This window comes from Bos grunniens, chromosome 8, assembly GCF_055505025.1.
Source record: "Bos grunniens cultivar Pamir isolate PY7600 chromosome 8, Bosgru_T2T1.0, whole genome shotgun sequence".
In the NCBI taxonomy this organism is placed as follows: Eukaryota; Metazoa; Chordata; class Mammalia; order Artiodactyla; family Bovidae; genus Bos; species Bos grunniens.
In genome coordinates this window covers 61,448,328-61,474,902 of record NC_141172.1, presented here as the reverse complement: position 1 = coordinate 61,474,902, position 26,575 = coordinate 61,448,328, and the positions used below count along the sequence as shown (strand labels likewise).

General features: G+C 39.7%; 1 protein-coding gene across 9 annotated transcripts in view; it reads left to right on the top strand.

The window, feature by feature from the left end:
- Positions 1-26,575, top strand: part of XPA (XPA, DNA damage recognition and repair factor) — a 130,192-nt gene that overhangs the window by 93,740 nt on the left and 9,877 nt on the right. For 2 of the 9 annotated variants that reach the window (XR_015169929.1, XM_086416016.1), the window contains exons 1-5: positions 7,161-7,358; positions 14,823-14,933; positions 18,349-18,454; positions 22,819-22,984; positions 25,156-25,273. Coding sequence is in view for 3 of the 9 variants with exons in the window: in XM_086416016.1 (XP_086272142.1) it covers positions 7,187-7,358; positions 14,823-14,933; positions 18,349-18,454; positions 22,819-22,984; positions 25,156-25,273 (673 nt within the window). In the remaining 6 variants the exon portion in view is untranslated. Of the gene's footprint in view, positions 1-7,160; positions 7,359-13,410; positions 14,603-14,822; positions 14,934-18,348; positions 18,455-20,524; positions 22,985-25,155; positions 25,274-26,575 lie in introns of those variants that run through there. The other 7 variants (XR_015169930.1, XM_086416018.1, XR_015169933.1 and 4 more) reach the window with 5 other exon arrangements.

Here is a 26,575-nt window from a genome sequence, read left to right as displayed (position 1 = left end):
TTTAAGACTGGCAACAATAACTCTCAAACCAGGCTTCAAACAGAGACAGCCCTGTCTGTTTCAAGCCATGAAGGGCATTGCAGGGACTATGTATTAGGGTATTAGCCATGTAGAGTATTGCAAGGATCTGGTTTCTGATCCCAGCTGTGAATGAGTACTAGTGGAGAAGAGGAAGACATTCTGTTAATAATGTTGAGACTTAGAGTTTAGTGGTTGAGATTATTGATATCAGGGCTGGGCTGTGCCTGGTTGAACTCAGCTCTGTCACTAGATTATGACCTTGAATAAATTATTTAACATCTCTGTACCTTATAATCTCATCTATAAACTGGGATTAGTGAATACAATCATTGAGTAGCTACAAAAATTAATTAATAAATTTTAAATGCTTAGAAACACCTACTATATACTAAGCACCATAGAAGTGTTAACTGTTATTATTGCAAAAAATAATGGCCAAAACCAGGCAACAGTGGAGTGGGCTGTTCTGAAGTGGAGTGTTCCCTGTTTCCACAGGTGTATAAACACCAGGGCTGAGTTGGTTGTTGGGTTCTGCTTTGGACATTGAGTTTTCAGTGCTGGTGAGGTGAATAAACCTCTGAGTAGGTTTATTCAGCATTATTCATTCTGTTTATTTAATTCCACAAACATTTAATGAACAGCTACTCTGCAGATGCTGTGCTGGCGATACTGGGATGAACCAGAGGGTCCCAACTCTCAAGGACCTGATAATTTAGTTAAGGAGGCAGGTAGGTATCACTTCTTATGTGGAGGAGCCACAATACCAGCACATGTGAGGCTGACAGGAGCCCAAGGAAGGAGACAGGGCAAGTTTCCTGGAAAAGGCAGTAAGAAGCAAGGTCCCTTGGCCCACATTCAGGACCTGGGGAATGCAGAGTGGGAAAAGATCTGCCCTTGCTGGTCAGTGGGTGACTAGATTTTGGCTTTCAGCACTGATAATCATCTTTCCTAGTTCCTGTCTTTAGTTGAATTGTTTGGACCCTCCTACTTATTGCTTCTGGAAAGAATATTGTTGTTAGTCTTTAAGATGTTTTCTAAATCCCTTTGCACATACATTTTATTGATCAAGGTTTCAATATGATGGTTTTGCCTCAATCGCTTTATCTTTTGGTTCAGGGAGGTTGAAATCTTAAGTTTTTCCAGAAGGGTGTCAGTTACAGACAAAGGAGACCGCGTTTCCTGGGTTACTAAAGCAATACAGCTTAGGTCTGTAGGATCAGGCTAATTTCTGTGTTCCTGTGTGCTCATCCCAGACAGTTGCCCAACTTGGTGTGCTCCTTACCACGGATGTTCTCCTATTGTAAATTTATGCCAGTGATGTTCAAAGTGACCACATTAAGAGGTAAAGCCCAGCAATCAGGGGTAAAAATGAAAGTAAGAAAGAAAGCCACACACATGTACTATTTACTAGATGATACACACAAATATGTTCACATCCTGTCCTCTCAGGCATGAATAACCCCAGTACTGCTCTCAGAGAGGAGGTCTACCAGGAAGTGCTGCCAAGGTTTTCATCCCCCTTGCTGGCTTCCATTCTTACCTGCCTGCTGCTTATCAAGCTCTGTTAGGGCTTTCAGTTCTTCCTGTGCTTTGTTCATAACTCCTCTTTCAGCCAGGATCACAGTTGGTCTGGAGGTGAGAGTCACAAGCAGGAATACAGATGTAGTCATAGATTTCTCCTGACACTGAATGGGGTGAGGCAAGAACATATTTACTCTATTCTCCTGCTTGCTTTCCTTTTGTGCCCCCACCAAGATGACTCACACTGTTGTGCTCTGGGCAGGCCCTGCAGCCTTTGTCACTGTGTGGGATGTGCAGATTGGGGCATGTACTCCTCTCTTCTCTAAAGGAGGAGCCTTGGTTTAGCTTGGTTGAGGCTTCAGCTAACAATTCAGACCCAGTTACACTAAACTTGCTAACAAAGGTCAGGAAGCCCAAGGAGAGGGAGCTACCAGTAAAAGGAAACCCAAAAGGTTGTCAAGAGTTAACGAAATACCAGGACCGGTACGGCATCTGAGCTATGGTCCATGTCCTTCAGCATTCAAGCTTGGAGTGCTTTCTTGGGGAGGAGGCTCTAGGGGCTAATTATTCTCAAAAGGTTACCTTGGGAGAGAACAGTTATCTTGTCCCACACAGAAATATCGCAGTCTCAAAAGCTCTTTGTCTCTTTTGTTTAGTCGCTCAGTTGTGTCTGACTCTTTGTGACCCCATGGACTGCACCTCGCCAGGCTTCCCTGTCCTTTACCGTCTCCCGGAGTTTGCTCAAACTCATGTCTACTGAGGCTCTTACAGCTGCATAGTCTGCTGCTGCTGCTGCTAAGTCATTTTAGTAGTGTCTGACTCTGTGTAACCCCATAGACGGCAGCCCACCAGGCTCCCCCGTCCCTGGGATTCTCCAGGCAAGAACACTGGAGTGGGTTGCCATTTCCTTCTCCAATGCATGAAAGTGAAAAGTGAAAGGGAAGTCGCTCAGTCGTGTCCAACTCTTCGCGACCCCATGGACTGCAGCCCACTAGGCTCCTCCGTCCATGGGATTTTCCAGGCAAGAGTACTGGAGTGGGGTGCCATTGCCTTCTCCGGCATAGAGTCTAGGGGGGGTCATTAGGGTGCTGACTCTCAAAATGTGCTGCCCATTAGAATCATAGGGGTGGGGGAGAGGGTGCTTTATAAAATCCTAATACCCAGATCCCACCCTTGACCAATGACATCAGACTGTGTTTTTCAAATTCCCCAGGTGCTTCCAGGGTGCAGCCAAGTTTGAAAACCTGTGGACCTGACCCTTACTATTAGACCTATGGTTGGTGGAGCTGCAACTCAATTAGGGAGCTCATTAGAAATGCATAGCTCGAGTCCCACCATGGACCTACTGAATCAGAATCCGCATTTTAAGTGGATCACCAGGTGACTTGTATGTGCTTTACAATTTGAGAAGCAGTTACCTCTCTTCAAACATTGGGCAGTTGGCAATAAGGGGCCCAAATTCTGTCTACTCACTGGAGCTACGCAGTAGCTTTTCCCTTAGAGGGGCCCTCACATTCCACTTTACAGAGTGCAACACCTGGATGGATTCATTAACTTCCATGACCTGCCTGGGCCCAGTCAGAATTTGAATTTTTAAAAAACTTGTTATAAAATTTACCATTAGTAACATGTAGTACATTCACAATGTTGTGAAACTGTCACAACAGAACATTTTCATTACCTCCAAAGGAAACCCCACACTACTTAAGCAGTCACTTCTCATCTCCTCCCCTCAGTCCCTGCCAACCACTAATGCTTTTTATGTTACTATGGGTTTGCTTATTCCAAATGTTTCATATAAAAGAAATGCATAATATTTTCAAGGTTCATTCGTGTTGTAGCATGTGTCAGTACTTCCTTTCTATGGCCGAATTATTTTCCTTGTATGGATATGCCACGTTTTGTTTATCTGTTTATCATTTTACGGACATTTGGGTAGTTTCAGTCTTTTGGTATTGTGAATAGTGCTGCTATGAGCACTTGTTTGCAAGATTTTGTGTGAACACCTGTTTTCAGTCTTTGAGGACTTCAGTTCTTTCTATCTAGGAGTGAAATTGCTGACTTACGTGGTAATTCTCTGTGTTTAACTTTTTGAAGGATAGCCAAACCCTTTGCCACCAGCAACATTGTTTTACATTCCCACTAGGAGGATGCCAATTTTTCTACATCCTTGCTAACACTTGTTATTTTGTTTTCTTCTTTCTCTTAATTCTAGTCATGTAATTGATGTGAAATGGTCTCTCACTTCACTTTTGACCTGATGCTTCCGTTTCCATTTCACTAATTGAATATCTTTTCATTGTGCTTGTTTGGCCATTTGTAGAAAAATATCTATTTAAGTCCTTTGCTCATTTACAAACCATTGTCTTTTTGTTACTTAGTTGTAAGAATTCCCTTTTTAGATACAGGTATATCACTTGCTTTTCAAGTTTGCTTTATGTCATTTTGCACTTATGAAAGACCTTCACTAGTACCATTTTTGCATTAAAAAAAATTAACTTGTATTTGAGTATAATTGCTTTACAATGTTAGTTTCTGCAAAATGAATCAGCTATCCATATACATGTATCCCATCTTTTTTGGGTTTCCTTCCCATTTAGGTCACAGCAGGCATAGAGTGGAGTTCCCTGTACTGTACAGTAGCTCGTTAGTTATCGTAAGTTATCTATTTTACACACAGTAGTCTATATTTGTCAATAGCAATCTCTCAGTTCATCCCCCCCTCTCCCCCCTTGGTATCCATACCTTTGTTCTCTACATGTGTCATGTTTGTTTTGCAACGAGCCATTATAGAGGCAGCGCACTTTGAGAGAGTGACACCAAGCAGCTCCTTCCCCTGGATCTACCCTGAGCACCTTGGCATCCAGTCACCGTAGCTGTGAACTGTCTCTGCGCATATGTGCTTTATCTTCACTTATTTTGTGCATACGCATTCATTAGCAAGATATGTTCTAAGCTAATTGCTTCTTTGCTTTGTGGCATTTTGGTTTACAACAGATTTCTTAGGAATGCTCTACTTTTGGATAGGGGACATGGAAACCTGTATATGATTTTCCAAGTATCTTCTCCCATTCTGTGAGTTGTCTTTTCACTTTCTTGACAGTGTCCTCTGATGAACAAAGATTTTTAATTTTGATGAAGTTAGATTTAACTGATTTTTCTTTTGCTGTTCATGCTTTTGGTGTCAAATAGAATTTGAGATTTTATCACCTGGACAAAATCAATGGATAGGGAACAATCTGAGGGAAAGGCAGTAGTGATGGCTTGAGGTTTCTGTCTCCAGTTCAACCAGAAAATCTCAGCATTTATATGCTTTATATAAGGTCTTTCAGCTTGAATATACATGTAATTGATAGAATCACTAACTTAACGTTTCTCAAACTTTAATCATTGAATATTAAGGGAAACTGCAGTGTGCCAGCTTGCTCTAAAACCTAATCCCAAATGGTATATATAGTATTTAGAACTTAATGTTTGCTGGCTTTAGTTAAGTTTTAATTGTAATAAAGAAAGAGCATACATTTTAAGAAAATCATGCAATGCTTCTTTTGCTAAATTTTCCACACATTTGGGAAGTTAGGATTTGGCTCAAATTCCAAACCCTCTGTCTGCTTGGTGGCGGCTCATCCACACTGAAGAAATATTCTAGGAAAAGATAGCCGAGCTCATGCTTACCAGCGTTGGGTACCTGGTGATCTGCATGACGTCATACAGCAAGTGAAAACCCAGGTGTTCTTGGCTGTTTAAACCAAAATCTAAAAAGACCCCGTCCCCCTAGGCCAGGCATTTAATGTATTCAGACCAATCATCTATTGATCTCTCTTGAATTGGCACTACTGTTACTACTAGCTGCCATCATTTTGGAAACTTTCTGTGTGCCAGGGATTGTGCTAAAAGGCTACATCTAATCCTCCCAACAACCGTGGAAGTGGTTCTGTAATTATCCTCATTTTACTACTGGAGAAACTGAATTCAGGTTAAATAACTTGCTGAAGTCATGCAGACGGCAAGTGTCAGGGATAGGGTTTAACCCAAGTCTGACTCCAGTTCCAAAGAAAGGCAATGCCAAAGAATGTTCAAACTACAGCGAAATTGCACTCATCTCACATGCTAGCAAAGTAATGCTCAAACTTCTCCAAGCCAGACTCCAACAGTACGTGAACTGAGAACTTACAGATGTTCAAGCTGGATTTAGAAAAGGCAGAGGAACCAGAGATCAAATTGCCAACATCCACTGGATCACAGAAAAAGCAAGAGAGTTCCAGAAAAACATCTACTTCTATTTTATCGATTATGCTAAAGCCTTTGTGTGGATCACAACAAACTGTGGAACATTCATAAAAAGATGGGAACACCAGACCACCTGACCTGCCTCCTGAGAAATCTGTATGCAGGTCAAGGAGCAATAGTTAGAACCGGGCATGGAACAGTGGGCTGGTTCCAAATTGGGAAAGGATTATGTCAAGACTGTATATTGTCACCTTGCTTATTTAACTTATATGCAGAGTGCATCATGCAAAATGCTGGGCTTGATGAAGCACAGACTGGAATCAAGATTGCAGGGATTAATATCAATAACCTCAGATACACAGATGACACCACCCTTATGGCAGAAAGCAAAGAGGAACTAAAGAGTTTCTTGACGAAAGTGAAAGAGGAGAGTGAAAAAGCTGGCTTAAAACTCAACATTCAGAAAACTAAGATCATGGCATCTGGTCCCATCACATCATGGCAAATAGATGGGGGAAACAATGGAAACAGTGACAGACTCTATTTTCTTGGGCTCCAAAATCACTGCAAATGGTGACTGCAGCCATGAAATCAAAAGACTCTTGTCTTGCTGCTTGGAAGAAAAGCTATGACCAACCTAGATAGCATATTAAAAAGCAGAGACATTATTTTGCCAACAAAGTCCGTCTAGTCAAAGCTATGGTTTTTCCAATAGTCATGTATGGATATGAGAGTTGGACTGTAAAGGCTGAGTGCTGAAGAATTGATGCTTTTGAACTGTGGTGTTGGAGAAGACTCTTGAGAGTCCCTTGGACTGCAAGGAGATCAAACAAGTCGATGCTGAAGGAAATTAGTCCTGAATATCATTGGAAGGACTGATGCTGAAATTGAAACTCCAATACTTTGGTGATCTAATGCGAAGAACCGACTCATCCGAAAAGACCCTGATGCTGGGAAATATTGAAAGCAGGAGGAGAAGGGAACGACAGAGGATGAGATGGTTGGATGGCATCACCGACTCGATGGACATGAGTTTGAGCAAGCTCTGGGAGTTGGTGATGGACAGGGAGGCCTGGAGTGCTGCAGTCCATGGGGTCACAAAGAGCCGGACACGACTGAGCGACTGAACTGACTGAACTACCAAGCGAAACTATTATTTTAGAGATGACCAGGTTCTGATCATTGATGTCTCACTGGCTCTTACGCTGTATTATAAACCAGCAGGTAGCTTCCGCGCCAACGCGTGCGCAGACTTCACCCTCCGCCCTTTCCTTCCCCACTTCCTTCTCTAATTGCGCAGGTGCGCTCCCGATAGGAGGCGGTGCTGGCGACTCCGCGAAGGGGAGCCTTGGGCACGCTTTGGGCCAGCAGTGCGCGTGCGCGGGGCTAGAGCCACCGACCGTCACCGGCGGAGATGGCCGCCGCCGGGGAAGCTTCGTCGGAGCCGGCGGCTTCAGAACAACCAACGGAGCTGTCTGCCTCAGTGCGGGCGAGCATCGAACGGAAGCGGCAGCGGGCGCTGATGCTGCGCCAAGCCCGGCTGGCGGCCCGGCCTTACCCGACAACGGCAGCTGCAACTACTGGAGGTTTGGGCCCTTGGCGGCGCCTGCCTCTTCTCTTTTCTGGGGGACCGGGGGCCGCATCCTGGATGGGGCGTCCCTCTCGCGTCTGAGCGCAGACGCTTGTGCAGTCCCGGGTAGGGGCGGGTGGAGGGAGTAGCGGAGCGGGTAGGGAATCCGCTCGTCGGAGATTGTCACTGCGGACTGCCCAAGACCACAAGGCGACCCTGACTCCCAGCCCTGGCCTTTCCTCCCTGCCTTGGGTGGTCAAGCTACCGTCCTTAGTTTGGGGATACAGCCTCCCTCGCCGTCTGGAGGTGCCAGCCAGTGTCTTAGCTCTCCCTCTCTGCTCTCTTCCTGCAATTGCCACGGGTCCCAGGGGGTGGTCTTTGTGTAGAGCTTTTAGACCTTATAGCACATTTGAGTAGTAGTCCTGCACCAGCTCCTTCATGCCTCCGTATAACACGGGCTGATACGCAGTGCTTGCTACGTGCTGGGGGCAGACAGACACTAGCTCCTGCCTTCCTGGGGGGAACAGAGTGGCACCTGTTGTGCTTCACGTTTTTTAGCTTGGCTAATTTGATTCAAACAGCTAACCTGGAATTATTTAGGGCAGGGCTTGTTATCCGTATTGTACTGAGATGATAATTGAGGATCAGTAAAGGAAAGGGGGTTTGCTCAGGTTCATCCCAGTAAGTGCAAAGGTTAATCAGGACTAGAACTCGGGTCTAATCTGACCCTGGATTCAGGGCCTTTCCTTGCTCACTAGTTGCCTCTGCTATACTAGGCATTTCTCTCACTCTTAGGATGAAGGGCTGTTATTCTTGCTTGGATTTCATCTTTTTTCTTAGAGCAGCACTTGGCTGCCTATTTCTTTGCCTATCATGTAATTCTCCAGTGGGGGTCAACTAATCATTTTCCCCAGAGAAATACAGTTTGGTTGACATGTGGTTCTTCAGCACTGCCTCTGTAATGTGAAGCACCTGTGTTCGTAAACCTGTGTCTAAACCTACTTGAGCAGTTGAGCTCGGTCAGAACTGTGTCATCTACTCCCCCTTCTCATCAGCCAGAAGAAAGGCAGAGTGAAAACAGCTAGCTGCATGTCTATATTCATTCATACTGACACTGAATCTGCACATTTTGACCACTTTTAAGCATTCTAGGGTCAGGACAAAATGTTCTTCATCTGCATGGATTAATTCATGTTCACGATTCCATAAAGATTTCTAAAATGTGTAAAATGGCTATGGAACAGGGGTGCAAAATAGAGCATAAAGTGGTATTAAATGTCTGATAATGGAAAGCAAGGCGGCATGAATATCTTGTAAGATTTCTTGGGCATTTACCAAAGAACTGAATTGTGTTGTTGCATTGTAGACAACCTGTGCTTCGAGTTAGTTAGGTGCTGAGATTTTTGTTCTTTGTCATACTTTTATTTCCATATGTATAGTTTTCATATTCTGTGTGCGCTATGACATATGCCTTGAAAAAGACCGAGAACTTGCTTAGAATGTGTTGCTAAGAGTAGTGCTAAGGTCCTGGGGAAATACAAGGCATAGCAGTAGAGAGAAATGGGGTTTGTTTTTGGCATGATTTAGCCTCGCTCAGGATCCTGCTCTAATTACAGTCTTAATAACTACAGCTTTCCTTCTTCTTATAACATTCATGGAATCAAAATCATATTCTGGTACATTTTCTATCCAGTCAGTTAATATTCATGGAATGCTAAACTATTTTTCAGAATGACAGAGATAAAAGTGCTCAGGCTAATGCAGGGATATAAGGAGATAAATGGGCGATATAGTAAAGTATGAAAATTGCTGTTAACTGTAGAAACAGGCTTATTATACTCTAATCCCTTTATATAATAGAAAAAGAAATTGAGGCCAGGGAAGGTGAGTGATTTAAGCAAAATAATACCTCTTTGTCTTAAAGAATTAGTTACACCATACACTAATGTAAAATGCACTTATCTGAATTTTACCTGTGTGAGTGCTCATGTCTAATACCATGGCATCAATGTCGTGTACTGACACTTCCAGAACCGTAGGCGCTTCCCCACTGTCACTTCCTAGTCAGTTACTCACCCTCAGAAGTAACTACTCTTCTGATGGTTTGATTAGTACCGTCTGTTTTTGAACATTATATAAATGGAATCATACAGTATCTGGCTTCTTTTGCTCAAAGTAATACCTGAGAGCTTCATCCCTGCTGTTGCATGTGTTGGTAGTTTGTTCATTTATATGTTCTATAGTACTCTTTTATGTTGTTATATTGTAGTTTTCCACTTCCCTTTTGATGGAAATTTGGGTTCTTTCCAGTTTGGAGCTATTAAAATGAAAACATTTGTGAGCATTTTGATATATGTTTTATGGTGGACATATGCACACATTTCTATTGCGTATATACCTAGAAATGTAATCCTGGCTCCTAGGGGAAATGTATATTTAGCTTTAGTATACGCAGAATATATCATGAGAAACGCTGAGCTGGAAGAAGCACAAGCTGGAATCAAGATTGCTGGGAGTAATATCAATAACCTCAGATATGCAGATGACACCACCCTTATGGCAGAAGGTGAAGAAGAACTAAAGAGCCTCTTGATGAAAGTGAAAGAGGAGAGTGAAAAAGTTGGCTTAAAGCTCAACATTCAGAAAACTAGGATCATGGCATCCGGTCCCATGACTTTGTGGCAAATAGATGGGGAAACAGTGGAGACAGTGGCTGACTTTATTTTTGGGGGCTCCAAAATCACTGCAGATGGTGATTGCAGCCATGAAATTAAAAGACGCTTACTCCTTGGAAGGAAAGTTATGGCCAACCTAGACAGTATATTAAAAAGCAGAGACATTACTTTGTCAACAAAGGTCTGTCTAGTCAAGGCTGTGGTTTTTCCAGTAGTCATGTATGGATGTGAGAGTTGGACTGTAAAGAAAGCTGAGCATTGAAGAATTGATGCTTTTGAACTGTGGTGTTGGAGAAGACTCTTGAGAGTCCCTTGGACTGCAAGGAGATCCAACCAGTCCATCCTAAAGGAGATCAGTCCTGGGTGTTCATTGGAAGGACTGATGTTGAAGCTGAAACTCCAACACTTTGGTCACCTGATGCGAAGAGCTGACTCATTTGAAAAGACCCTGATGCTGGGAAAGATTGAGGGCAGGAGGAGAAGGGGATGACAGAGGATGAGATGGTTGGATGGCATCACCGACTCAATGGACATGAGTTTGGGTAAACTCTGGGAGTTGGTGACGGACAGGGAGTGCTGGCGTGCTGCAGTTCATGGGGTCGCAAAGAGTTGGACATGACTGAGGAACTGAACTGAACTGAGGCATTGTCAAACACTCATTATATCAATTTAGAATCTTACCAGCAATGTATGACAGTCTCAATACCACATCTTCATTTGGTATTGTCAGTCTTTTTCATTTTGAGTATTCTGGTTGGAGTGGTGGTATTTCATTATGGTTTTAATTTGTATTTTCCTAATTTCTAATGATAGACATTTTTCTTGTGGTTACTGGATATTTGCATGTTTTCATTTGTGAAGTTTCTCTTCAGGTCTTTTGCCTCTTTTTAAGGCTCTGTTTTTCTTTCACTGAAGTGAAAGTGTTAGTTGCTCAGTTGTGTCCAACTCTTTGCGATCCCTTAACAGTCTGTCAGGCTTCTCTGTCCATGGGATTCTCCCAGCAAGAATACTGGAGTGGGTTGCCATTCCTCTTCTCCAGGGCATCTTCCTGACCCAGGGATCAAACCTGGGTCTCCTGCATTGCAGGAGGATTCTTTACCATCTGAGCCACCAGGAAAGCCTGTTTATAGGATTTCACTGTATATTCTGGATATGAGTCTTTTGTCAGATATACATATTGCAAATAGCTTCTGCCAATTTTCATCTTGTCTTTTTACTCTCATAATGGTGTCTTTTGATGAATAGAGGTTCTAATAGTTTTTTTTTTTCTTTATATATTTTATTGAAGAATAGTTGACTTACAATGAATGTTTCAGGTGTACAGTGAGGTGGTTCAGTTATACATATACCCGTGTGTTATTTTTCAAGTTATTTCCATCATAGGTTATTACAAGGTATTGAGTATAGTTCTCTGTGCTGTACGGTAAACCTTTGTTGCTTGTTGAATATCTATTTTTTTTTTAATTAGAAATCTAGCATTCTGTTCATACTAAGACAAGCAAGTGGATTCAAACTGTCATAAACTTTTTAGTTAGGCAAAATTCATGTTTTCTAAAATTATTATACATACTGTTTATATATTTGTATATAAAAGCTTTTCTACTACACTTGATAAAGGCTTGAAAAAGAACATAAAAAAAGATGGAGAAATTGGAAAATTAAATGAAATGGGAGCACCGAATATGAAATAGAAGTGTGAAACAAACTCGATAAAAGTAAAAGATCATCATTAGTCCAGTTGTTTTTAAACATGGCTGCTCATTAGAAACATATCTGGAGCTCTGGCAAAGAATAGCAATACCTGGGCATTTGTATTTTTCAAGAAATTCCAAGATAATTCTGATATATATCTGGATTTCAAAAAGTGATTACAGGTTTTTCTATTAAATGGTAGTTAGGGTGATATATGGAGAAGACAATGGTAACCCGCTCCATTACTCTTGCCTGGAAAGTCCCATGGACAGAGGAGTCTGGTAGGCTGCAGTCCATGGGGTCACGAAGAGTCGGCCACGACTAAGTGACTTCACTTTCACTTTTCACTTTCATGCATTGGAGAAGGAAATGGCAACCCACTCCAGCGTTCTTGCCTGGAGAATCCCAGGGATGGGGTCTATGGGGTCGCACAGAGTTGGACATGACTGAAGTGACTTAGCAGCAGCAGCAGGGTGATATAGAATTCTATTATTTTTCTGTTGCCCAATCATGATACAACAGTATTGAGTAATAGTTACATAATCACAGTAGTAAGAGATGTTTGTCAGTTTTCACAGTCAATAGCCAGACAAAAAATAAAAAATAGTTACAGTTGCAAGCCATAATGGGAACAAGGTTAACTTAACAATATAGTTACATACAACTTGGGAGGTCAAGCAGAGTGATGTGGTAAGTGGAAGTGTGTACATGAACATTTTCATCTGCCTAACCAGTCTGTCTTTTGCTTGATGCATTTAATCCATTTACATTTAAGGGAATTATCAATATACATGATCCTATTACCATTTTCTTAATTGTTTTGGGTTTATCTTCTGTAGGTGTTTTCCTTCTCTTGTGTTTCCTGCCTAGAAAAGTTTTTTTAGCATTTGTTGTAAAGCTGGTTTGGTGGTGCTGATTTCTCTTAACTTTTGCTTGTTTGGAAAGCTTTTGATTTCTCCATCAAATTTGAATGAGAATCTTGGTGGGTAGAGTATTCTTGGTTGTAGGTTCTCCCCTTTCAACACTTGAAGTATATCCTGCGGTTCCCTCTAGTTTTTAGAGTTTCTGTTGAGAAATCAGCTGATAACCAGATGGGAGTTCCCTTGTATGTTATTGGTCACTTTTCCCTTGTTCCTTTTAATATTTTATCTTTGTCTTTCATTTTTGTCATTTTGATTACTATGTGTCTTGGTGTGTTCCTCCTTGGGTTTATCCTGCCGAGGACTCTGTTTCCTGGACTTGGTTGACTATTTCGTTTCCTATGTTAGGGAAGTTTTCAACTATTATCTCTTCAGATAGTTTCTCTGGTCCTTTCTCTCTCTCTCTCTTCTCCTTCTGGGACCCCTATAATGCGGATGGTGGTGTGTTTAATGTCCCAGAGGTCTCTTAGGCTGTCTTCATTTTTTTTTTTTTTTTTTCCGTTCTGTTTTCTATATTCTGTTCTGCACCAGTGATTTCCACTATTCTGTCTTCCAGGTCACTTACCCATTCGTCTGTCTCAGTTATTCTGCTGATGATTCCTTCTAGTGTATCGTTCATCTGTGTTCATTTATTTTTAGTACTTCTGACTCTTTGGTAAACCTTCTTTGCATCTTCTCCATTCTTTTTCTGAGATCCTGGATCATCTTCACTATCATTCTGAATGCTTTTTCAGAAAGCTTGCCTGTCTCCACTTCATTTAGTTGTTTTTCAGGGGTTTTATATTGTCCCTTCACCTGGGACATAACTCTTTTTCATCCTGATTAACTTTTTGTCATGTGATTTTTGTTCTAGCCGCTGTGGGATTGTGGTTCTTCTTCTTCTGATGGTCTTATACATGTGTTCCCTGGAGAAGGAAATAGCAACCCACTCCAGAATTCTTGCCTAGAGAATTCAATGAACAGAGGAGCCTGGCAGGCTACAGTCCACGGGATTGCAAAGAGTCAGACATGACTGATTGATACTTTCACTTTCTGGTGAATGAGGCTAAGAGGCTTCTGTAAACGTCCGTCTCCTTGTGGCTTCTTTGTCTTTGGACATGGGGTATTTTTTTTGGTGGGTTCTAGTGTTCTCCTGTCCTAGTTGTTCAACAGCTAGTTGAGATTTCGGTGCTTTTGCAGGAGGAGATGAGTACACATCCTTCTACTCCACCATCTTGTTAAAATTTGAAGTTATAATAATTTTCAGTCAAGTTCAATTAAACAGTTTTTCTCTTATGGTTGATACGTGTATGTCATGTGTAAGAAGTTTTTGGCTACCTCAAGTTCATAAAGTTATTTTATGTTTTCTTCTAGAAGCTTTATTTTACCTTTTATGTTCAAGATTGTGATCCATTTAAAAATTGTTCTGTGTCTATTGTATGTGATAGAATCAAAGTTCATTTATTGGAATGACCATCTTTTCCTCACTGTTTTGTAGGAGTGCCTTAGTCATAAATTCTAGCATCATTTATTGAAAATACTATCTTTTTCTCACTGAATTGCCTTGGAGCCTTTGCTGTAAATACGTGTAGACCTATTACAGGACTCTATTATACTGGTCTCTTTGTCTTTGTTTCAGTACTACGCTGTCATAATTACTGAAGCTTTGTAGTAAATCTTTAAATCTGGGTAGTGTAAATGCTCTAGTTTTGTTCAGGATTATCTTGGCTATTCTGTGTTCTTTGTATTTACATATAAGCATTAGATCAGCTTGTCAGCTCCCATTATTCCTCCCCACCCACAACACACACATGCAAGCACCTACTAGGGTTTCGAGTGGGATCACATTGAATCTTTAGGTGAATCTGGGGAGAAGTGACTTTGATTTCTGTTAGTGGTGTTTTTGACGTTTTACACGTCTATTCCTAGGTATTATTTCTTGACTCTAATTGCAGATTCCTGTGGATGTCCTCTATTACACAATCACATCATCTGTGAGTAAATGCGGATTTACCCTTTCAGCCTTTACGCTTGTCTTGTTCTCTTGCCATATTACGGTGACTGGGGCCTCAGTATAACGTTGAATAGAAGTGATAATAGTGGACATCCTCGTCTTGTTTGATATATATTACATTTTTGAAAGTTCCTGTTTATACACAAGGGAGCATATGGGCTTACCTGGTTCATTTCTTGACCACTTCTTAACTTTTATAGGCATGGCTAATGTAAAAGCAGCCCCAAAGATAATTGACACAGGAGGAGGCTTCATCCTGGAAGAGGAGGAGGAGGAAGAACATACAGTTGGAAAAGTTGTTCATCAACCAGGTAAAGTGGGTTTTCAAAAAACAGATATCTAGATTGGTCATTTTGAATAACATGCGTGATTTTTTGCAAACTGATGTTAAAAAATGACACATTTAGTCAGTGAGCAAGTTGACTTTATAAGAATGATGAAATTTGGCAGTTTTGCTAGTAGATTAAAAATTAAACAAATTTGGCAGATTCATTTAAAAATGTGGTTTATATGCTTAGAGTTGATGCTCTCGGTCTTATAATAGACAGGTTGATAGAATAAATACTTAAAATTATCTTGATAGGTTGAAATGGGGGTCTTGAATGCAAGAGATAAAATTTAGCACATTCTTTCTTATGTTTAGAGGAAAAGTGGTTTCCCCATTTCTCAAATATTCTTTCAGGGCTTTCTTTTTAACGGCTACATAGTATTCCATTTGATGGCTGTACCATGGTTCATTGAAATGCAGCTCTTTTGTTTCTTTTCTCTATTCTAATAATTATTACTGCAGCGAATATATTCAGAGATAAACTTTTGTCCAGCTCTCTGATTCACAGCAGTAGGGTAACTGACCCAAAAATATGTATACTTCCAGTAAAGTTTACATATTTAAAAAAAAGTTAACTTGTATAGAAGCAGTAAACAACCTAAAAGCAAATAAACAAATGGATGTATTTTTCCAAATGAATTAACACATATTGAAGAGGGGGAGGACAGAAGGAGCTAGTCCAAATGATTTATGAGCATAGCATTTGACAGTGTATCCTCAGTTTGAGATAGGTGGGGTAAGGGGAAAAACTACAACATTCCTGAACTCATAGAGTGATATGAGGGAAGCAATTCTGAAATTATTTTAGATGTATTATTGGCTCAAATAGACGAATGTATTTCTTGATGTTGGGAGCCAGGGTTCTCATTGTGGAAGAAAGGACATACAAACGTAGAATGGGAGAAGGCAAGAAAGAACCCTATGGGAATGGATCAAAATTAGATAGATTAAAATCATGGGTATGAACTCATGATTTCTGAAACACGTATATCTGTATGTGTAAACTAATAAATGTACTCAGTAAAGTTTCAGGAAACAAAATCAATACACTGAAATCTGTTGCATTTCTGTACATTACTAGTGAACTATCAGAAAGAGAAATTAGGAAAACAGTCCTATTTACAACTGCCTATTTATCCGAAATAATAAAATACCTAGGAATAAATTTAACCAAGGAGGTGAAATACTTGTACACTGAAAACTGTAAGACAGAAATGAAAGAAATGGAAGAAGACACAACTAAATTGAAAGACATTCTATGCTCTTGGGTTGGAAGAGTTACTAATCTTAAAATGTCCGTAGTACCTAAAGCAATGTACAGAATCAGTGCGGGCCCAGCCAAAATTCCAATAGCATTTTCCCACAGAAATAGAAAAAATTTTAAATTCATATGAATAATGAAAGACCCTGAATGGCCATTGAATCTTGAAAAAGAAGGACAGAACTGGAGACCTCATGCTCCCTGATTTCAAATTATATTTCAAAACCATCATAATGACAATAAGTATGATATTGGCATAAAAACAGACACATAAATCAGTGGAACAGAAGAGAGAGCCCAGAAAAAACCTACACGGATGGTCAGTTAATTTATGATAAAGGAGCCAAGAATATACAATAGAGAAAGGACATTAATAAATGGAGTTGGGAAAACTGGACATTCACATGGAAAAGAATGAAACGAGGCCACTGTCTTACATCATACAGTATAACTCAAAATGGATTAAAGATTTAGATGTAAGACAGACCGTAAAACTCCTAGAAGAAAACATGAAAAGCCCCTTGACATTGCTCTTGCTAATGATATTTTTGGATATGACACCAAAAGCAGAGGCGATAAAGGCAGAACCTTCATAATTGAAAATCTTTAAATAAATTATAGCTGATATATTTTTAAAAATTAAGAAAAAAACCCAGAACTGTTAAACAAGTGGGACTGCATCAAATTAAAAAGCTTCTACATAGCAAAGGAAACCTTCGAAAAGACCACCTACTGAATGAGGGAAAATATTTGCAAATCATACATCTGATAACTTGGATTTTGTTAGGGTTTGGAGATTAGTGAGATTAAGAAGTGCTAGAATATTAATTGACCTTCTTGTATTGGAAGTAGGTAAGGAGAGGCAGTGATAGGAATATGTTGAATGAATTATGAACAAATGACAACTCCATTTTTCTTCCCACTGGGGTTAGTGGTAGTTCTCAGAGTTGGGGCTTGGCAGTGGCAGTCATCCTAAAGACTTATTAGTAAAACTTTCACATTTGCTGATAAAAAGAAAACAGTTCTATAGGATAAAGATCCTTAGCTAGGTATTTGAAATCTGTTTAAAAAATTCTGCTTTACTTTACCTGGAGTAGTTTCTGTAGTGGGTGTTGAGGTTGTATAGCTAAGTACAATCTCTACCCTTTAGAGATTTTCAATCTAGTAGTGGAGACAGATGAAGAGGAAGCCATTTACCCTGTTGGTAGGATGTGGAATGGAGTTTCCCACTTGAAAGTGAATTCTGTATTGTCTCTCTTTTACTCTTGTTTTGCTCTTTACTGTTCTTTTCTGTGTTGTATGTTATGTCCCTTATGTGTAAGCAGCTCCCCCATCTTGCTTCCGCCTTGGGACTAATCTCTGTACTCTCAGCAGTACTGTGGTGGGCTGCATAATGGCCCCCAGCAATGTCCACATTCTAATCACCCTGGACTCCGTGAATTTACTACCTTACAGAGTGAAAGGCACTTTGCAGATAAAATTAAGGTTAAAGACCTTGAGGTGAGGAGCTTATTCTGGGTTATCCAGCTGTAATCACAAGCATCCTTAAAAGTAGGAGAGAGGCAGGAGAGAGTCTGGGGTGGTGTGATTATGGAAGAAGTCATAGTGATATAAGAAGCTACAGTTGCTGGCTTTGAAGATGGAGGAAGGGAGCCATGAGTCAAGGAATGCAGGTGGCCTCTAACTGGAAATGGCAGGGTGGTAGATTGTCCCTCCAAAACCTCCAGAAAGGAGTGCAACTCTGCCAACAACTTGCCTCTAGCCCACTGAGACCTGTGTCAAATGTATAAACTACAGACTGGGATAAAATAAGTTTGTGTTATTTTAGCCACTAAATTTGTAGTAATTTGTTATAGCAGCAATACAGAAGTATTAATAATACAAGTACTTTACATGTGGTTTGTGTTCAACAATACTGAATGAGTTGATAATTTTTTCCTTTATATTATTTCTTTCTCATTTCTTTTTTCCTTCAAAATTTTTTTTAATAAATGGGAGATTACTTAAAGTTTTATGTTGTCTTATGTAAATGTTTGTATCAGTCATAAAATACATTTGTAAGCTAATACAAATAAAGGAAAATGTATTCTAATTACACAAAAAAAGGAAACTTAAGAATGAATTTTCCATTCTTTAGGACCTGTTATGGAATTTGATTATGTTATATGTGAAGAATGTGGTAAAGAGTTCATGGATTCTTACCTTATGAACCACTTTGATTTGGCAACTTGTGATAATTGCAGGTACTTATTTTTATTTCAGAGCATGTTCTAAATTACTAAAGTTTAACATTTGCATGTAGGTTTAGGGCAAAATAATGATTTGCTCCATTTGGATTCAGCATTTTCATAATAATTTTGTTTTTCGTTTTGGAAGTTTCCTAAAATTTCTGTGTTTTTCATTTTGCCAAAAAAATACAGGAAGCCTATGCTTAGCAGTCATGCCATATCAATAGGAAGGATGGCCCTGTGTCTGCCGTGGATACGTCCTTTTGCTTTTTTCTTTAACCATCTCCTAGTAGCAGGTTCCTAATCCTTCTCTTACCCCACCCCTAAGGATCCATTTGTTTTTTTCTTTCTTTGACCACCGTGTAACCACCTTGGTCAGAGGACTGGCACCTTCATTGAGAGGAGGAAAGTATAACCACTCTCCTGGTACGTAGAACACCTCTTTCCGTTCATTTTCTGTTCTTCTGAATTGGCAGGGAAGAGAATAGATGAGGAAAAATCAGATTCCTCTGTCATTCCCTTTTTTCTCCTAGCCTTTATTTCTTTTTTTATATCACCACAGATTATCCCTCACTACTCTACATGGTTCTGTCCCTACTGCTTACCTCCGCCAGGTCCTGCATTGGTGCCTTTCACACCTGAAGATCCCACCTTGGATTCTCACTCAGCCTCTTATCTGCTCCCTGTGCCCACTTATATGTTCTGCCCCAGATCAGCTGCTCACATGCCTGGTGGACCTGCCCTTTCAGAGTCCCTGCTGCAGACATTGAGAGCTGGCACCATTGACTTGTTGCCAAGTAGAATCCTTAGAAGATAGAATGAGAGCTATTTCTGATCTCATGATCAGTGATGGGAAATGTTCTGGTACCCCTTGGAATTATGAATCATAAACTGTGTTCCCAGTGTTTATGCATAACAATGTCATCGATGCACACAGTGGTTAAGGTCCACAGTGTTATCTTTTTAAAGTAGATAGCATTCAGGAACTAGGAAGAAAGTGAAAGTGAAGTCGCTCAGTCCTGTCCAACTCTTTTCGACCCCATGGACTGCAGCCCACCAGGCTCCTCCATCCATGGGATTCTCCAGGCAAGAGTACTGGAGTGGGTTGCCATTTCCTTCTCCAGGGGATCTTCCCGACCCAGGGATCGAACTCAGGTCTCCCACATTCCAGGCAGATGCTTTAACCTCTGAGCCACCAGGGAGTTACCACATATAACCTTTTTCCATGAGAAAATGGAAGCCAGTGATTATCAACTTAAAGTTATGTAGTAGTCTGCTGGAGCAGGAAACGGCAACCCACTCCAGTATTCTTGCCTGGAAAATTCCATGGACAGAGGAGCCTGGTGTGTTCCATGGGGTTGCAAAGGGTTGGATATGACTGAGTGAGCACAGCACATGTAGTAGTCTGGAAAAATATTTGAAAAGTTTAAACATAATTAGGGATATAGCCATCCATTCTGTTTTTTTCCAACATCTTTGACAATTATAGAATTCATACAATGATAGTTTTCCTTCCTTTGGTTTATACTTCCAAACTGTTTGGTCATCTTAAAGTTATTCTTGATTATTAACTGTCCTCCCCCTCCCCTCTCCTGTCCTATACCTGCCTCTTCAGGATTCACTGTTGCAGTAAAGGGCAGCTTCACTCATTGGTTGTTTCTGTATTCCATGTTTAATTCCAGATCTATTTGTTTCTGTATTTAAGGTCTTAAACCATATCCTGAATCTGTTCATTTCTCATTCTCTATACAGTTATGCCTTAGACTGGTCCCCTACCAGCTCTTACCTGGATCACCGCAGTGGTAGTCTTCTAACTGGCCTCTTCTCCCACTTTTGCACCATTAGTCTCTTCTCCTATAGCCTTTTACTCAAGGCTTTTTAACATTTTCTAATTCATTCAGATTCAACAGTACATGAATCGTGAACTTGCAGATGTTCAAGCTGGATTTAGAAAAAGCAGAGGAATCTGTATGCAGGTCAAGAAGCAAGTTAGAACTAGACATGGAACAACAGACTGGTTCCAAATCGGGAAAGGAGTATGGCAAGGCTGTATATTGTAATCTTGCTTATTTAACTTATATGCAGAGTACATCATGCGAAATGCTGGGCTGGATGAAGCACAAGCTGGAATCAGGATTGCTGGGAGAAATATCAATAACCTCAGATATACAGATGACACCACCCTTACGGCAGAAAGTGAAGAAGAACTAAAGAGCCTCTTGATGAAAGTGAAAGAGGAGAGTGAGAAAGTTGGCTTAAAACTCAACATTCAGAAAGCTAAGATCATGGCATCTGGTCCCATCATTTCATGGCAAACAGATGGGGAATCAATGGAAACAGTGACAGACTTTATTTTTGGGGGCTCCAAAACCACTGCAGATGGTGACTGCAGCCATGAAATCAAAAGACACTTGCTCCTTGGAAGAAAAACTATGACCAACCTAGACAGCATATTAAAAAGCAGAGATATTACTTTGCCAGCAAAGGTCCATCTAGTCAAAGCTATGGTTTTTCCAGTAGTCATGTATGGCTATGAGAGTTGGACTATAAAGAAAGCTGAGCATTGAAGAATTGATGCTTTTGAACTGTGGTGTTGGAGAAGACTCTTGAGAGTCCCTTGGACTCAAGGAGATCCAACCAGTCCATCCTAAAGGAGATCAGTCCTGGATATTCATTGGAAGGACTGATGCTGAAGCTGAAATTCCAATACTTTAGTCCCCTGATGCGAAGAGCTGACTCATTTGAAAAGATCCTGATGCTGGGAAATATTGAAGGCAGAAGGAGAAGGGAACGACAGAAGATGAGATGGTTGGATGGCATCACTGACTCGATGGACATGAGTTTGAGCAAGCTCTGGGAGTTGGTGATGGACAGGGAAGCCTGGCGTGCTGCAGTCCACGGGGTCACAAAGAGTCAGACATGACTGAGCGACTGAACTGAACTGCACTGAATCCATTCAGAATAAAATTGTCTTCACCATCGCTCACGAGACCCCTGCCTATCTCTGACTTTATCTCCCATCACTCCTCACCATCACTTAACTTCAAGCATTCTGATCACACTGGCCCTCTTGCTGTGAACTCCATTTGCAAAACATACTCCTATCCTAGAGCTTTTGCATTTACTCTTCTCTCTGCTAGAAATATTTTTTCTCTAGCTATTCGGAATGTTCTCTGACTTCTTAAAGGCCCTGCTCAAATGTTCCCTCACCAATGGCCTTCTCTGATTACCCAGTCTCTGGAAATTTCTATTCCTTTACCGTGCTTTGTGTTATAGTACTTTTTTTTTTTTTTTAATTTTTAAATTTGATTTTATTTTTAAACTTTACAATATTGTATTAGTTTTGCCAAATATCGAAATGAATCCACCACAGGTATACATGTGTTCCCCATCCTGAACCCTCCTCCCTCCTCCCTCCCCTACCCTCCCTCTGGGTCGTCCCAGTGCACCAGCCCCAAGCATCCAGTATCGTGCATCGAACCTGGACTGGCATCTCGTTTCATACATGATATTTTACATGTTTCAATGCCATTCTCCCAAATCTCCCCACCCTCTCCCTCTCCTACAGAGTCCATAAGACTGATCTATACATCGGTGTCTCTTTTGCTGTCTCGTACACAGGGTTATTGTTACCATCTTTCTAAATTCCATATATATGTGTTAGTATACTGTATTGGTGTTTTTCTTTCTGGCTTACTTCACTCTGTATAATAGGTTCCAATTTCATCCATCTCATTAGAACTGATTCAAATGTATTCTTTTTAATGGCTGAGTAATACTCCATTGTGTATATGTACCACAGCTGTGTTATAGTACTTTTATCTGTCGTCATGTTTGCTGATTGATTGTCTTTTCCTAAATAGAATGTAAGTTTCATGAAGACAAGGTTTATTTTATTTCCTTTATTCTGAGTGCCTTAAACAGTACCCAGCATATAGATGGAGAACAAATGAATGTGAAGAGCTATGTAATTGTCTGTGTCTCCATTTTCCCCTGGGCTTTCAGAAAGAGCCAACTGGAAACTCATCTATGCTTGGTGCAGTTGGACCTTGTGTATTTATATTCCTTACATCCTGACTTTAAGCTTTATATTTTCTTAGTTATCATTTATATTTGCTGTACTCATGTCTTTTCAAATTCCTTGTGGAAAAGAGGAACTTAAGTAAAAAGAAATTCTTAAAAGGTTAAATAACATGGATCTGTTGCTGACACAGCTTCTCAGAATTAATATTTTCCTGTTGGAATTCTTATGCTGCTAATTTGACCATGAGAGTTTTAGGAAAAAGCATTTATATGTTTCTTTCGGCATGTATGCCCCTAGGTTTTGGGGCTACTTGAAAATTTATTTACTTTATGTAATGGACTTAATCTGTTTTCAGAGATGCTGATGATAAACACAAGCTTATAACTAAAACAGAAGCAAAACAAGAATACCTTCTGAAAGATTGTGATTTAGAAAAAAGAGAACCAGCGCTTAAATTTATTGTGAAGAAGAATCCTCATCATTCACAGTGGGGTGATATGAAACTCTACTTAAGATTACAGGTCTCTAAGAAGTTATATTCAGTCATTTTAAACCTTGGTTTAGGTGATGTTTTAACAATGAACTAGTTATAATTAGTTTAGTTTTTACTTACCGACTTAAAAAGATCCTGTTGTTTTATTGTTTTGCGTGAGTCATAGTCATACATAATGACGTTAAATAACATGTTTACTTATTGTGTTTTTTTTTAAATTTTATTTTTAAACTTTACATAATTGTATTAGTTTTGCCAAATATCAAAATGAATCTGCCACAGGTATACATGTGTTCCCCATCCTGAACCCTCCTTTCTCCTCCCTCCCCATACCATCCTTCTGGGTCGTCCCAGTGCACCAGCCCCAAGCATCCAGTATCATGCATCGAACCTGGACTGGCATCTCGTTTCATACATGATATTTTACATGTTTCAATGCCATTCTCCCAAATCTTCCCACCCTCCCCCTCTCCCACAGAGTCCATAAGACTGTTCTATACATCAGTTTCTCTTTTGCTGTCTCGTACACAGGGTTATTGTTACCATCTTTCTAAATTCCATATATATGCGTTAGTATTATTATGTTTTTTGATGTAGCACTTTGGAGCAAATATATTACTGTTGGGTCATGTTAGAAGTACAGTTTGGAAACTAAAGAAAGCTTGAAGTAGAGAAGTCAGCCCGTGTTTCCCTTGCCCACCCACCCCCCAAATAAAATCATAAAAAAAAAATTCAGGAATTTCCCAAATGCCTAGAATCTAACTCCAGTTTTCTTCATCTATCTCAGAATGGCACAGATATCATAATCCTCTTTTTCATGCCGTTATGTGAAAAATACCGGGAGGCCTTGCTTTAGAGCACGGTTTGATTGGAATATACTAGAAAATCCTGTGTGTTCTAATAACGAAGCCACGTGTAAAACCAAACGTATACTGAATTTTCACTAAGTGTTAGACACTGTTGATTAAAAGATTCACTGTTAGGTACCACTGAAAATGAAAAAAAAGTACTGGTATTTAGACAAACCCAGTGGAGAAGGAAATGGCAACCCACCCCAGTGTTCTTGCCTGGAGAATCCCAGGGACGGGGGAGCCTCGTGGGCTGTCATCTCTGGGGTCGCACAGAGTCGGACACGACTGAAGTGACTTAGCAGCAGTCCTCTCTTATCACTTGGTGCTTTTATTTTACTGAACTAATGTCATTATACTGTAGTTTTTTTTTTCCCTTTTGCTGTAAGTCATGCTTGTGTGTACTTAAAAAGGAAAATGCAGCTATCACAGATTTATTAAGGTATTCCTAAACTTCCTTACATTCAGAGTCCAATTCTTCTGAACCACTTTTTGACTCAGTTGTTAAAATACCATTAAGTACATTAGTGATGCAGCATTTTCAGGGATGTTAAATTGTGGAAAATGTGATATTAGAATTTATGAAATAACAGTATATATCACTTTGTGTTAAGAAATTTCAGTTTGGCTTTATTGATGGACATTTTGGTCCCCTTAACATATTGAGAGAGATACCTTGAGCAAGTTCTCAGTGTGTATATTATTTCCCTAAATGTAAATAAATGTTTGCAAAGAGTATTTCTATGTATATACTCGTTATAATATTTAATATATTATGTATTATAGATATATAAAATTCAAAGGTTTTAAACTAGAATAAAGACTTTTTAGATCATTCAGCTACAAAAGTTTAAAAAAATTCATATTTTGAAGATCAAAAATTAGTTGAATGGATGTAAACTGTTATTGATTCAGAAGTAGGGTAGCATTGATTGATTTCCTATGATGGGAGATTTTTAGAGATGACCTCATATTTAGATCTGCTATGGCTAATTGGTTAGCAATTGTTTTTTTTGGTGATCCTGCCAAAATTCATCAAATTTTTGATTCATGTGAATACAAAAAAGCAATTGCACTCAGAGGGCAGCTTTATTTATATATACACAGGCATCCCTGGTTCTATTGTGCTTCACAAATATGTAATCTGATTCATCATTTATTTACTGAGGGTTTGATAAGTTTAGATATAGATATTATTAGAGTTTTTTTCTTATCAGTATTTAAAATCTTTTAAATTTCAAATAAATATAAAGTTTCACTTGATTATTCTTTGAGACCTATGGATTTAATAATTATAACTATTTTACAGCAATGAATCACAACTAATTTAAATATGGATTCTGTATTTCAGATTGTGAAGAGGTCTCTTGAAGTTTGGGGTAGTCAGGAAGCATTAGAAGAAGCGAAAGAAGTTCGACAGAAAAATCGAGAAAAAATGAAACAGAAGAAGTTTGATAAAAAAGTAAAAGGTAAGTGGCTGCATTTACATCATGAAGGACTGTGCTCTACTGCTTTGCAAAAAGCCTTTAGCTAAGTTCTTCCAGTTTAAAGATATAATTGGATTTTATTTTTTTCCCCATAAATTTAAGAACAAAAGGCTTAAAGTTTGGGTAGGTTGGTGTTTGAGAGTCTTAAGTCCAAACTTCACAACACTGCGATTCTAAAAAAGCATGTAAGCCCTCATCTTAAAGTGAATCATAGTTTTGTATAGGAATGGTAGTAGGGTCAGGGATGTGCCTCTGGTTAAGGATTTGGCATTAGTTCAGTCTTGAATATGACCCACAGGGTTATCCAAAGTGAGATTTCTACCAGGAAACCTCTCTAATTGCTTAACGTGAAGGAGCAATGTCTTTAAGTCTTAGTCATCTAACTTCACAACTAGAAGGTGCCTTCTAATGTCAGATAGTCTGTCTAATCATTTTTATTTTTATATGAAAAAAAGTTCTGGAAAGGTAGAGTGACTTGTTACATAGTTTCTGGAAAGTTGGGACTGGAGCCAAGATGTCATGACTGAGAGTCTGCATTCATTCCTCTGACCATACATCTGTCTATCTGTGTTACTCTCCATTCCTTTGTCCATCTGCCTCTGTATTTATTTGTCCATCCATCCATGCATATGTGCAGAAGTCTGTCTATCCATCTGTCCGCCAGTGTATCCAACAGTTACTATGTCCCAAGCACTGTGCTGATACAAATGCTGAAATCACAGTTTATCAGAGGAGAAAAACTGGTAAAGTCATCATCATGTGATAAATACTGTGACAGTGATGAGCATAAGCTGTTAGAGGAGCGCAAAGAGCACTTGTTGCTGTAGCACGGAAGCCCCAAAGAGAGTCTTAAATAAGTAGGCATAAATGTTCTTCAGTAACCAGAGTCCCACTCTGGTGTCTAGTTTATATAGATAGCATATATTCTGTGTATATACAGGGTTATACATATACTAAATCGATCCATTTAAAATGAGTATCTTAGCCATCATAAGTAATTTTGCTTATTTTTTAGGATTTAGAAGAGGTTTTGGAGGGTGAATGAAGATAGCTGAGATGTCTTAAAAACAAAAGAGCCAAAAAAAAATTGAATGTCAGCCTACTTTGTTTCTTCTTATTGTGAGGGACTGCTTTCCACCTTTTCAGTGTAAGAGTAATTCATGTGCAGTACAGAGAAGTTAGAAAACTACAAAGAACTTATAGCCCATAATTATACTACCCAGAGACAGTCATCAGTAACAGTTTAATGTCTGTTTTTCCAGTTCTTTTTTATGCATAGGCCCT